Here is a 13,524-nt window from a genome sequence, read left to right as displayed (position 1 = left end):
CATTCATCTCTTGATGGACATTTGGTTTGTTCCCAGTTTTTTAACCACTGCAAATAAAGATGCTATGAATAGCCACATACATATGCTTTCATTCTATTGGGGAAATAACTAAGAGTACAAGGGCTGGATCTCAGGGGATGTGTATATTTAACTTTTTAAAGAAACTGTTAAACTGTCCAAAGTTGCTGAGCCCTTTCTATGACCACCAGCAGGGACTGACAGTTTCAGTTCCCCCAAGGCTTGGACCTATGGCACTATGGGCTAGAAATTCTCTAGGCAGGAAACTGGGACAATTGTGGGGCTCACCGTGTTTATTTCCTGTCAGGTATCTCTTATATTTTCTTGCCTGAGTCCCAGTTACTTTAAAGCCATTGCTTAATACATTTTGTCCAATTTTCCAGTGATTCCAGTAAAGGGGAAAGATCTAGAGCCCTTTATTCTACCTTGGTCACATGTGTAACTCTTGCATGCCTTCATCTTTATGATATGAACAGTTAAAATTACCAAGGAAACCAAGAAAGAAGTGACCATTAAACGAAACGACAGTCTCATGCTTTGTAGTATTTCAGTTTTTATAGTGGATGCCAAATAGTCTATTATTTATACTGTGTGACATTTGGATGTTGGATCTTTATTATGAAGTAGGTTGAACATAAGAAAATGCAATTTCTCACTGATTTATCTAGGGAGAAGAGAAGCAAAAAGGATAAATCCCTCTATCTTGGCCAGTTAGTTGTCTTTATACTACTTCATATTAGCATCAGAAAAGAAAGAGGACTATGGAGTTGCTCAGTTTTGAACCAATCAACTGTAAGAACATAATAAATGAAGATGATTGTTGATGTGCTTTTCATTGCTCAGAAACACAATTATACATCAGCTGAACTGCAAGAGATACTTCTAAGGAACCTTCACTTCTACTTTATCTCTCTTACAGTAGATCAAGGAACTCTCATGAAGTAGGGTTTGTAAAGAAACCCTAGGCATGTGCCTTAGGTGCCCTGGTGGCGGATGAATAGATACCACATTATGCTTTGCAATTTTTCTGGTGTCAACAGGACACTTCATCTGTTAAGAGAACATTTCCTGGCTTTGGGGAGTTACTTTAAGCTAAATGCAGCCCTCCAACAAACAAAAAGAATGACAGCCCCTGAGACACTCTGATCTGAATCACTGGCTATCATTTCAGGGGAAGTGAGACAGAGGAGAGAATGTGAGCTTCTAAATACGAGCGTTCTAATTAGTGCACATTTTAGGATCTGGTCCCCCCATGTCCATCTGTGCTTTGTTTAGAATGAAAGCCAATTTAGATGAGAAAACTACTGTAATCTCCAGGTGAAATAGCTGAAACAATACATTGAGGTGGTGGGGGTGGAAGTGACAAACCTCAGAAGTGACATGGCTCCCAGAAGGCTGAGTAATCTCTGGGGGAGCCTGTCCCAGGTGGCAAGTGTCCTGAGGCAGAGAGGAGGCCCTGGGTACAAGGTGCTCATTTGTAATAAGTCTCCCCAGTGCAGGCTCAGACTCGGGATGGAACTGGGGAAGTAAAATACTGTCACTATGTACAAAAGGCCTGCAAATACATGTTCCCACTTTTCAAGAGCTTCAAGCATTATTATTTTTGGTACCAGAGGCCCTGAAGTGAGGCAAAACAAAAACAATGATAAAAAGTAAAGGGTGAGAAAGAACAGAAAGCTTAAGTGGTGTAGGCTGAAGTCTTTAAAAACTACAAAGTAAAGATTCTACCATAATTATCAAAACATCATCTTTACCTTTTCCCCTCCAATTTTTAGATTGTGGCAAAATACAGTTAACATAAAGTATGCTATTTTAAATAACTATTTTTGAGTCTACAGTTCAGTGATATTCAGTACACTAGTAGTGTTGTTCAAACATCACCACCACCCAACTCCAGAGCTCCTTTCATATTAGAAAACTAAGATTCAATACCCATTAATTACTAATTCCTCATTCCCTTGTCCCACCAGCCCCTGGCAACCAACATATTACTTTCTTTCTCCATAGTTTTGACTATTCCATGCACCTCACAGAACGACATGTCTGTTTTTATGTCAGTACCACACTGTTTTGATTACTGTAGCCTTGTGGTAAGCTTTGAAATCAGAAAGTATGAGTCCTCTAGCTTTGCTCTTCTTTTTGAATATGTTTTGGCTATTCTAGGTTCCTTGAGATTTTTCTATTTCTGCCAAAAACGTCACTGGGATTTTGAGAGAAATTGCATTAAGTCTACAGATCACTTTGAGTAGCAAGACCATTGTTACAATATTAAATCTTCTATGCCTTTAATTATGTCAGCACTGTTTTGTAATTTTTATTGTGCAGGTGCTTCACCTTCTTGGCTATATGAATTTCTAAGTATTTTACTCTTTCTAATGCTATTGCAAATAGAACTGTTTTCTTAACTTTGAAGAAGTTCCAGTTTAATGAGAAAACAATAGAGCAAAATAGTTACACACAAAATTTAAAGCTAAGTAGCTATTACAATGTATATCAGAGAACCCTTTCCTAAAATAAAAAAAAAATTGAAAACCACTACATGATAGACATTCTATAAATGCCAGACACTGATAAAATATGTAATAACAACATGACTGAACACCTTTAAATGGTTTTTTGTATTTTCTTAATCACGGAGCTCATATATAAGTATAAGCCCTATTAGCTACTGAGACCATATGAGCCCACAGATACCCTCAAATATCTCTGTAATCCATAAATTGGCTACAATTATTATATAGGGTGTTTGACAAAGTCAGAAAGCAAGAGAAATTTTTGTTTAAACAGTCAATATTCACATTTTCAAATGAAATGCTTAATATTTTATCTTCAACTTCTACATAGTTTTTCAGATGCAGTTCTCTAAATTTAAATAGGTCCTGTTGCTAATCTATAAAAGAATTCTCAATATGCTATTCTCTCTGTATCTCCAGACTCAAGGATATTGAAGGATCTGAAAATCCTTAGCTAAATGCACATTTATACACAAATACCTACATACAATAGCCCTACCCAAGAAGGTTTTATCTCAATCAACCTAGCATTTACCAAACTTAACATCTTGATGGTAAGCACTCTGAGGTCACACACCATGCATCTCTAGCACCTATGAAAGTACCTGACACACATAGTCAGGATCAGGTGAATGAATGAATGAATGAAATATGTGAAGCCAAGAGCTAAACCAGTTTGGTGCTTCCAAAGGCCAGAAGTCATAAAAAATATAATTCCAAAGTTAACCCTGTTTTGACACCTGAAACAACCCAGTAACACTATCACTATCTTCTGCAGCCTTTAAGGTCTGGTGTAAGTCTCACTACTTCTAAGACTCTTTCTTTTATTACCCCAGGATTGTCATCAATCCTCTCTGAAATTTTAGTCTTTACCACATAATTTATACACTATCTTGTAGAATTCACTATGGCATGTTTGATTTATGGCTATTTGACTTCTGGCTATGCACATTTCTGGTGCTCTGTGAATTAGAACTCTCACACGATAACAAGCATGCAGCACACCAGTAAACCTCTTATTAACAACCACTGTACAATCAATAATGACAGCCCTCTGGATTGATAAGGTTCATTTAAAACTATTGTCTTATTTGATTTCACAATAATGGTGCAGGGGATATTGGTGCAATTATTACCATTTTGTAGATGGTGCAACTAAGAACCACATGAGTTAAATTATGTTTCAGTGATTAGACATTTGTTAGCGTACAGCCTGACCCCAGCATCTGTGACACCCAAAGCTGATTTTCTCGCCTCCGGTCTGTTTTCAGACTTGCTCGAAGTAAGCCTTGTTCTGATAATCAGAACACATACAATTCTCCAGTCTCTCTGCGCTTCGTAACTTTTATCCCAGACACCAGTTTCCAGACAACCAGTGGATCAAGAGGCTGAAAGGAGAGAGAGAGAGAGAGAGAGAAAGAGGAAGTAGAGAGAAGTCCAAGGGAAGTAAAGAAAGGAAAAGATACTAAGAAGTACAGACCCAGACTGGAGGAGTCTAGGCCTATCTGGCCAGCAGATGTGTTTTGTTTGGCCACCACAGAGCGTTTTTTAAAAGAGTGAATTCATTGCCAACTTTGAAAATGGCAAGTGTTCTCATCTATATTTCTGGCTCCTCTTGAAAATATGAAATGAATGGCAAATTAGTCTCAAATTTCTGCATGGTGACAATTTGCTTGAGCCGAGCAGTGGCCGGCCCCTAGGACAGTGTGTGCGCCCTCCAGTACACCCCAGCCCAGCCCTGCCTCTGGTTTAACTTCAGGTAGCATCACTCTTCACCCTCTCCTCGGATTTGCAGCTGTTTCTTATGCATAAAGAAATACAATGGGCTTTATTTTATGCCTGTCTCTGACTTTCTATATATATCTTCAGCTTTAATTTATTTAATTTATTTTAATTACCCACATCCTGATCAGAGGGCTACCTGAAGTCACATTCTTTCTTAGCTGAATGATTTCATTCATTGAACAAATATTTTTTGAGTGCCTAGTGCATACCTGGCGTTGTTTAGGACTTAATTTCACTAATTCAAAGTCATACCTTAGGTTTCCTCTGAGATGACTAATGATTACAAACAATTGCTATCTGGTAACAAGTCAGTCTTATGGCTAAGATACAAACACTTTTGATTATGCATATTCAGGATCAAGTTTTGACAATGATTTGGCCATAAAATTCAAGCATAGCTTTAAGGATTCTAAAATGATGAAGTGACACTGGAGTAGATCAAGGTGTCCCAAAGGATTGGTTTGGATATACTAAAGATATGTGATTTTGTTTTCTCAACTGTGTTACATGTAAGGAAAATAATACAAGTTTTTAATTGGGTTTCCCTCAAGAAGCCAGACAGACTTTGGTTTGAAGATAAGAGATGAACCAAAGCTTATTCCCTAATTCCTGTATGTGTTTACTACAACTTTGAATAAATGAAAAGGTAAGAGCAAAGCAGGTACACTTTCATCCCTAGACATCTCTTTAAATCTGCTCTCACAATTTCTGTAGAAACTCCACTGAATTTCGTTAACCCTATAGGGTTCTACTTTTAATTTCTGATTTATTACAGTAAAGGTAAGACAGGAAACTATGGTAAATAAGATGAGACCATTAAGAAGTTCTCATGTAACCAGTTAATATAAAGAGTTTAAAACAACAGAAACTTCTCACACTTATAGACTAGAAGTCTGCACCCAGAAGTCCAGGTGTTGGCAGGGCCACTCTCCTTCCAAAAGCTCTAGTAGAGAACATCCCTTGCTTCCCCCAAATTCTTGTGGTTCTGGGGGTTCCCTGGTTTGTGGCTGCAAAATTCAAATATTTGCTTCTGTCTTCACATGACTTTTTCCTTTGTGTCTGTGTCTCCTTTTCTGTCTCTTATAAGGATACTTGCCATAGGATTATCAGAGTAAACCAGGATAATCTCATTTTAAAACTCTTAATTTAATTACATGTGCAAAGTCTATTTTTTCTAAATAAGGTCACATTCACAGGTTCCAGAGGTTAAGATATGGGCATATTTTTGTTTGTCCACCATTTTGACTAACTCTACTAAGTTTAAGCCCTGTATGAATCTTTTAGAAACATTTATACCATAGAGAAGTACTATTTATACTTAATGCAATGTAATACTCATGATTAATTCTATAAAGAGTTTAGCACCAAGTCCTTGGTCAACAACACAAGCTGTAATTCTGCCATTATTGCTATAGAAAAATTAAATATGATTTATGACATGCTTGCTTATCTGTTTTCTGTAAATATTTAAATGTAAGGTTTGCCAAACAATGTAAGCCCTGAGAATACAAGAATTGTGCCTTATATGTATTACTATTTTCCGCTCGACACTGAAAATAGTCTAATGTAGACAGATAGATATTTATTACAGGCTTATTGATTCGTACATTCATTGGAAATTAGTCTCTGTCTGTGGTCTGTAGAGACTTTGCTAAGGGCATGAAGGCACTGGAGGAACAAGGACAGCTGTTGTATGACAAAATGTTTTCCTTCGGAGGCAGGGGGAAGCATGACCAAGGCACACTCTAGGAGTATGGTTTCTTCATTTTCCCCCACTGGGTCCTTCTTATTTGGCTGTTTGCATTGACCTACATATCAGCTTCCAGAAAATACTGGTAAGAAGAGCAAGCCTGTTCAAGAGCAGAGATAAAAGAGTATGGCCTAGAAATCTTGACAGAATCCTTTGAGTGATTTAGTTAGACTGAGGCTCTACCGAACTGCCACTGGGAAATACGTCTATAGAACTCAGGAAGAGGGTATTAATCCTTTAGTTGGAACTGTTCTGAACAACTTTCTTGGAAGGAAGGAAGAGAGGGAGGAAGGAGGGAGGATTGGGGAGAACTTGTCTGAATAGATATTAGGATCAACAGAAGAGTTATTTTTAGGTTCAGAGAATTTCAAAAGTTTTTTGAGACATAGTAAGAGATTTCAGAAAAGGAGTAATTAAAAGTCTGTAGAGAAGTGAAGAAATTTTGCACTGAGTTGGAGGAGTACGAAACAAATTAAAATATCAGAATATCATGAGCGAGCTAGAGGCACTTAGCAGCAGAGAAAAACTAATGAAAAAAGAAAAATAAATGTTTGTAGAGAAGGCTGGAGAAATACAGTGCCTCAGTGTTGCAATTACAAAAGGAACAGCTGCCCAATCTGGGGTTGCTGGAAGGAATCATTAGTGCTGGTTAAATGAATAAATTCTTGCACTAAAATAATAAAGTACCTTAGAGGCATCAGAAATTGGGCTGAAAATATTCAGCAATCCTCTTGATATTTCATTAATTAACCCAGAATATCTTCTCCTAAGCCTCTTTGAACCTCCACTGACAGAACTTATAGACATTTTTTTCCAAGGTGGAAAAGAAAACCTAGTATAATCATATCCACTTGTTCATTTTAAGTAGAGGTCACTTAGATTTCCTTAAGCTCAGTGAAAACATTTTCCAGGCGAAGATTCCACTTTACACTGAAATAACTATTAATCCAAAGCCCTAGATTAGCGTCTAAATGGTTTTCCTTTAAACAAGGAAAACCATAAAACTTTGAACATTTGCTGAGGAACTGGATGAAAGGTTGGGCTCTCTAGACAGTTGTGCTTGGGAGACATGTGAACTCTACTATCCCTTTTCTCTCTGTCTAGCCAAGGCGTCTCTGAATGCTCAAGGATTGTTTTCAAACCAGATTGATAAGAGGCTAAAAAGACCCAGTCTAAGTTTGCTGGACCTTATCTTTTTCTCTTTAAAGTGCCTACTGCACTATGAAGGTGAAACACAAATAGGTAACAATGAAATCATATGTGGTCAAAATAAACATGTTTTCTCTTACCAAAATGAATATTACTGTGATTTTTTTTAGAAGTGGAGGCAATGAGAGAGTTGAGATATGTGTCAGGTGGACAAAGGAGAAACTATGGGAGAGACCCATGAGCTACTGAGAACAAAGCTCCCTCTTGTTCTGGAGGGGAGGGCACTGCCTAGGGACATGTCCACTAGGTGGCGATTCATCTCTTACATTCATTCTAAAATTGAAGGCCTGATCTGCTAAGCATTATAATGGGCATGAGAAAGGAAAACACAGATCATTTGCTTTTAAAAATCACTTTTCTCTGAAAATAAGTTTTGAATAATGGCGAGAAGAATCCAGATACCCTTTTTAGGGTGAAACTGAGTCCTATCATTTTGGAAGATTTCATAATCAAGGTTCTGAGTATTAGACAGAGTTGAAGAATTTTGAAGCTGAAAGCAATCTTAGAAGTCTTCCCAACAATGATCCTTGTTTTGCAGATGAAAACACTGAGGACCAAAAATATCAAACCATTTGCCGAAGATTATAGTATTAGAGAGTATGAGAACCAGAGGTGACTCTTTAGCACTTGAGTCATCCTGATCCAGGTTAAAAGCCTTTGTCAATAAATATGCTTATATGTCTGTTAGATTTTAGGCACTGGCTGGGGACTCTAACAGAGGCGAAGGCTAGGCATCACAAGTCAGTGGTTTGATTAGAAACTAGATGCATAGTGTCAGTGGTTAACAGTAGGCGGTGCTGGTAACCCCTACCTCCAGGACCCATGTTGGAGTCAGGCTGCCTCACAAATCACAAGTCCCGGCCAAGTGGGTAGAGACCAGAAGATGGGCAGGAATCAGTAAGCAGAGGACCAGGCAAGGTGCTGAGGAAAACACCTTGACAAGGAAGCTGAACAGCAGTTGATCAGATAACAGAGTAAGGATACAAGAATCTGGTGTACAAGTCGATTTTGTACTAGTCAAGAAACTTCCGATATGCATTTTGCTGGGGCAAGAAATAGTACCTAGACATGAGCAGCTCATAACCTGTTGGCAAGTGCACACAAGTAGAACTCCATTCATTCTTTGTTTCTCTTGATAAAGCTCTACAGAAAGAGACTGCGTTTACTCACCTGGCAAGTGCACCCAGCCATGGCATTATTCTCATCAAAAAGCTCAACAAAACCAGTATGCAAAATCTCAAAAACCCACGCTCATCTGAAAACCTATTTGGAAAGGCTGATGAAAGGGGGAGGAGGGAAGGTATCAGACAAGAGTAGGTACAAGGCCTCCTGAGAAAAGAACTGTCTTGGCATCAATTTGTGAAGAATCTCTAGCAATGCAAAACTTACCACATGAATGCGGCCAGGAACAGTGTCCAGTTGAGAGGAAACACTGGGTCCTAGGAAAGACAGAAGCAAAAACATGAAGTAAATTGTGTGCGAGGAAGACAAGTTCTTCCTTTATCCCAGAAAATGAATGCCAGGTCAGGCCAACAGTAAGCCACTCCTGCACACATTGTGCTGGTAGACACTGCAATATTTGTCTGCTTTCTCTTTCAGGGAATGCGGTTTTCAGACCTCAGAGAGATGCCCCTAAGTGAGTCTCCAATCAGAACAGTGTGAATATGGTGAAGCAAGGCACCTCTCAGGTGAAACGGAGTTTTCTGTTGGATCCTGACTGTATTCATTATCTCTAACTTTTGTCTTGAAATGTTTCACTCAAACCAAATTTAATCTTGGCTGGTTGCTGGTTTGAATTTACCAGGACTGTTCCAATTTGTCTAGAATATGCCATTTTTTGGGATGTTAATTTTTGAAAATATGATTTATAATGTCCTTATCCTCCAAAAACACTGTGGGGTTATATTATTATTATTATTATTGTGTATTTATTGATTTTGAGAGTGAGAACACAAACAAGGGAGTGGAAGAGAGGAGAGACAGAATCCCAAGCAGGCTCCATGCCATCAGTGCAGAGCCTGATGCAGGGCTCAAACTCACAAACCGTGAGATCATGACCTGAGCCGAGATAAAGAGCTGGACATTTAACCGACGGAGCCACCCAGGTGCCCCTGGGATTATTTTAATGAACAACTCAACATTATGCATCTTGGGGAGAGCTTACAGGTTGCTGACACTTCTATTTCTTTACTGATATATGATGGTTCTATGATATTTTGTTTTATACTCATTCATTAGGTTTATGTTTTATACTTTTCTTCACTGCATTTCACAGTACAAAAAAAAAGGTTTAAAAACTGTTATGATCTGTGTTTTTAAATCTGTGAGGTCCTTCGAGAAACTCGGTGAAGGGCTAACAAACTCAACAGCAGTGTTCCATGAGATTCACTGGCAATGAAAACCTGGTTTTCAACTACGTAATAATTTCTTTTTTAATTGCACTGTAAAAGTAAACTATCTTAATGTCTATTTCCACTGTCTTTTTAATGATTTGAAAACACTTCCTAAATACATTTTTGCTTTTCCTAGACTCCTGACACCCAGTGAGCTCAGTTAACCATATCATATAAAGTAAGAAAATGGGAATTCTGAAATGAATTTTTTTCACGTTTAAACTCTATCCTTTGAACTCTCATTTCTTAGTTTTGGTCCTTCTCTCTGAGGAATGTGTTCCTGGCATAGTGCTATCTGCCATTCATTCAGGAAAGTTAGTCAATTTCTCCAAGAGCATTTATCCTCTGTTAACTTACTCCAGGTGTGTTAGTGCCAGACATGAGACTCGGGGGCTCCAGATCCATGGTCCCTACACCGAATCTGAGTTTTTAATCCTTTCCTGAATGTCCTGCTAGTTTAAACTGGTTTTCCTGTCCCCCTTTGTTAGATTGTGTGTGTATCTCCTCTATACAATACGAGAAACAATTCATGTGAATCTTACACTGCCAAGTTTAGATTCAATCAAAATTTGTGGTTTCTGTTTCAAACCGACCTTGAACCTTTGGTGTTCGGGACTGTTTTATTTTGGCACAGTTCTGCTTCCTGTTTCCAAGAATGACCTATTATTAGGCTCAAAGGCTTCTTGCCTATCTAGTAAGTTCTTAGAAAGCAAATTATCATTGAGTGTGTGAATTTAGTTGCTTAAGCTTTCATGATAATGAAATAAATCATGGACGAGTCTAATAAGAAACAAAAAAATGTACTTGAGAAAAACCATTTGTATTTTAAAAAGTCTAAAGTATCCAGATATGGCTTATAATTTTATATATTTAAAATACTGAAAGAGAAAAAAACCTAGTCCCTTTTAAAATAATTTTTAAATGTTTTTATTTATTTTGAGAGGGGGAGGGGCAGAGAGAGGGACACAGAGACTTTGAAGTAGCCCCAGGGCTGTCAGTGCAAAGCCGGACATAGGACTCTGACCCACAAACCCTGACATCATGACCTGAGCCCAAGTTGGACGCTCAACCGTGTCATCCAGGTGCCCCAAACCTAACCCTTAAAATTGACCTCAAAGGATTTTACCGTAGGAAAATTCTGAAATAATTTTATTTGGTTTATTGAGAAAAGGTCAGGTTAGAAATCAGGATATGCAGATGAAATTTTCCCCTTCCAATAACCAACTAGTTGTATAGTATTTTTTAATGTTTTTTATTTATTTTTGAGAGACAGAGAGAGGCAGCACGAGCAGGGGAGGGTTAGAGAGACAGGGAGACACAGAATCCAAAGCAGGCTCCAGGCTCTGAGCTAGCTGTCAGCACAGAGCCTGACGCGGGGTTCGAACCCACAAACTGTGAGATCATAACCTGATCCGAAGCTGGATACCCAACAGACTGAGTCACCCAGGTGCCCCTATAGTTTTTAACCTTTGCTACTAATTTAACATTTTTTATAGATAAGTTAGTATCTTTTTTACATTATTTATTCTGAGGGAGCGGCAAAAATGAGTGAGGGGCAGAGACTGAGAGATAAAATCCCAGGAGGGGCCCAGTGGGAGGGAGAGAGAAAGAGAGACAGAGAGACAGAGAGACAGAGAGACAGAGAGAGAGAGCGAGGTGGAACTCACCCAAAGTGGGGCTCATGCTCACCCAAAGTGGGGCTTGAGCTCACCCAAGATGGGACTTGAACTCATAAACTAAAAGAGCATGACCCGAGCCAAAGTCAGATGCTTAACGACCGAGTCACCCAGGCACCCTGAGTACCTTTTACTTTTTAATACCAAAACAGTTTATTGAACGGAATGGTGCAAATGTAGGAAGACGCAGAGGTGGCTGTTTTGGTGAAGCTCACAGGAAGCATGCAGGTAGCAAGCATGAGTGCTGCATTACTCACTGTGGGGAGCTCTTCGATGGCCTGTGAGGAGGCCTGCCGGAGGCTTTCCCAGTGTGTGCTTGCCAAAGACATAGTGGTGATGCCAGATTTTGAACCCCTATCTTGTGTAAGTTCATAACAGAGTCATTCATTTTTAAAATGGGTTTTATCTGCTTGTTTAGATAATGGGTCTCTAAGAAGTCAAACAAACTATCAGTAGATAGTTTTACGATTGCAGTAGTAACAGACTCACACATTAAGTAGGTGTTGCACACATCCCATTGCAGTTAGCCTGCTTTCCCATCATTAGGGTCAACTTTATTGTCACCCTGAAGCAAACCTGTCTACATTTTCGGGACTACAGTCCTGGCAGTGGTTTTGGGGCACCTGCAAGGAGGACATGGTCATCATGCCAGGTACGTGAGAAGAGGTGGCAGCCGCCTGGCAGTGGACTTCTGGGGCCTTTGTGGCAGTGTGAGCACAGGATGTGGTAGTCAAGTGAGGGCGTGGCCCTGAGTGGCTGATCAGGAGCAAGCTTCGGGGTTCTGGCCAAGCACAGCTGAAGAAGGAAACTCCAGTCATTCTCTGCATGTGGCATCTATCCACTCACTAAAATTTTTATGCTGGTTTCATTTGTCAGAAGACAATAACAGGTTGTGTTTCTGCCCATAATGAAGAAACAGAAACCAGACAAATCCTTTTCTCTTAAACACTCAGAAAACTTCACAAAATATGTAAAACAATAACTTTAAGACCTTGGACAATAAAAGTCGTAGGATCATTATCTCAGAGACGGGCAACAGAGTGGGGGCCTTGTTGCTCGAAGGTAGTTTGTATGCCACAGCACAGGACAATGTGAAATGTACAAAGTACACTGGATTCACAGAGTTGAGAGAGCGAGATCAGAGTTTAGTAAAGCCAAGAAAGTTAAAATTCTTGGGACAGAGTGCCAGAGAAAGGAAATGCACAGAGACAGAGGGAGAGGAAGAGAGAAATTGAGTGGGAGAGAGAGAGAGAGAGAGAGATGGAGAAAGTGAACTTTCTGGAGATCTATAGAGGGGTCCCCTGGAGTCTTGGGCTGAGTCTATACAACTATTACAGGAAAACAAGACCAAGGAGAGACTCTCTAGAAAGCAGTAAACTAAACAGCTGCCTGAGCTCACACTGGGCTGGGAACATTTCTGATTTTTTCCAGTTAGAGTAGAACGATCTTGTAGTACACAGAGCCTTGGGTAGAGTCCTTGAAGGGTATTGCCTTAGTCGTGGGGCTAAATTAGCCCTATACTAAAGGGCTATAGACATGCCCTAACAAAGCTTAAAACCAAGATGAGAAAGGATTGAGCCAATTTCCAGTATCTTGACTGCATGCCAGAAAAATGATCCTTAAAGGGAAACAACAAAATCTAGCAGTGATGTAAATTTCATTACATCTGCTACCCAATCAAAATTTACCAATCATGAAAAGAAGCAGAGAAATATTCTTAAAACTAAAAGAAAAATTAATTATGGACACAAGCACGTATGTAATGAAAATGACGGAATTAACATACAAACTACGCCATTAAAACAGCAATTACAAATATGCTTTCAGATTCAACAAGGTGGAGGAAACATGAACATGAGAATGAGAGAAAAAGAAGATATAAAAATACTCAACTAGCCTTCTTAGAGATGAAAATCGGGGTATTAGGAATTAAAAAAATCATGAGCGGGATTAATGGTCGATTAGATACTGCAGGAGAAAATCTCAGCAAGCTTGAACTGACAGTAATGGAAAGCATCATCCTAAGTGAAGAAGAGAGGAAGAACTAAAATTAACAATCTCACTGAGCTGTGGGACATGCTATTAATAGGCTAAATGTACACAGAATTATAGTTTTAGACGAAGGAGAGAAAAGAGAACAAAAAAGTATTTTAAGAAATAAAGATAACATTTATCAAATG

At 39.0% G+C, this 13,524-nt stretch overlaps 2 protein-coding genes across 5 annotated transcripts in view; both read right to left on the bottom strand.

The window, feature by feature from the left end:
• Positions 1-13,524, bottom strand: part of XRCC4 (X-ray repair cross complementing 4) — a 340,456-nt gene that overhangs the window by 32,633 nt on the left and 294,299 nt on the right. For both annotated transcript variants that reach the window (XR_003909977.1, XR_003909976.1), the window contains exon 9: positions 8,665-8,714. The gene's annotated coding sequence lies outside the window, so the exon portion shown is untranslated. The remainder of the gene's footprint in view (positions 1-8,664; positions 8,715-13,524) is intronic.
• The window catches only part of VCAN (versican), a 157,857-nt gene that overhangs the window by 128,613 nt on the left and 15,720 nt on the right, over positions 1-13,524 (bottom strand). For all 3 annotated transcript variants that reach the window (XM_029942544.1, XM_029942547.1, XM_029942543.1), the window contains exon 2: positions 8,665-8,714. In XM_029942544.1, coding sequence (XP_029798404.1) covers positions 8,665-8,714 — 50 coding nt within the window. The remainder of the gene's footprint in view (positions 1-8,664; positions 8,715-13,524) is intronic.

The sequence above is a fragment of the Suricata suricatta genome, chromosome 6 (genome assembly GCF_006229205.1).
Source record: "Suricata suricatta isolate VVHF042 chromosome 6, meerkat_22Aug2017_6uvM2_HiC, whole genome shotgun sequence".
In the NCBI taxonomy this organism is placed as follows: domain Eukaryota; kingdom Metazoa; phylum Chordata; class Mammalia; order Carnivora; family Herpestidae; genus Suricata; species Suricata suricatta.
Note: the sequence above shows the minus strand (reverse complement) of the source record. Positions and strands in the feature narration are given on the sequence as shown.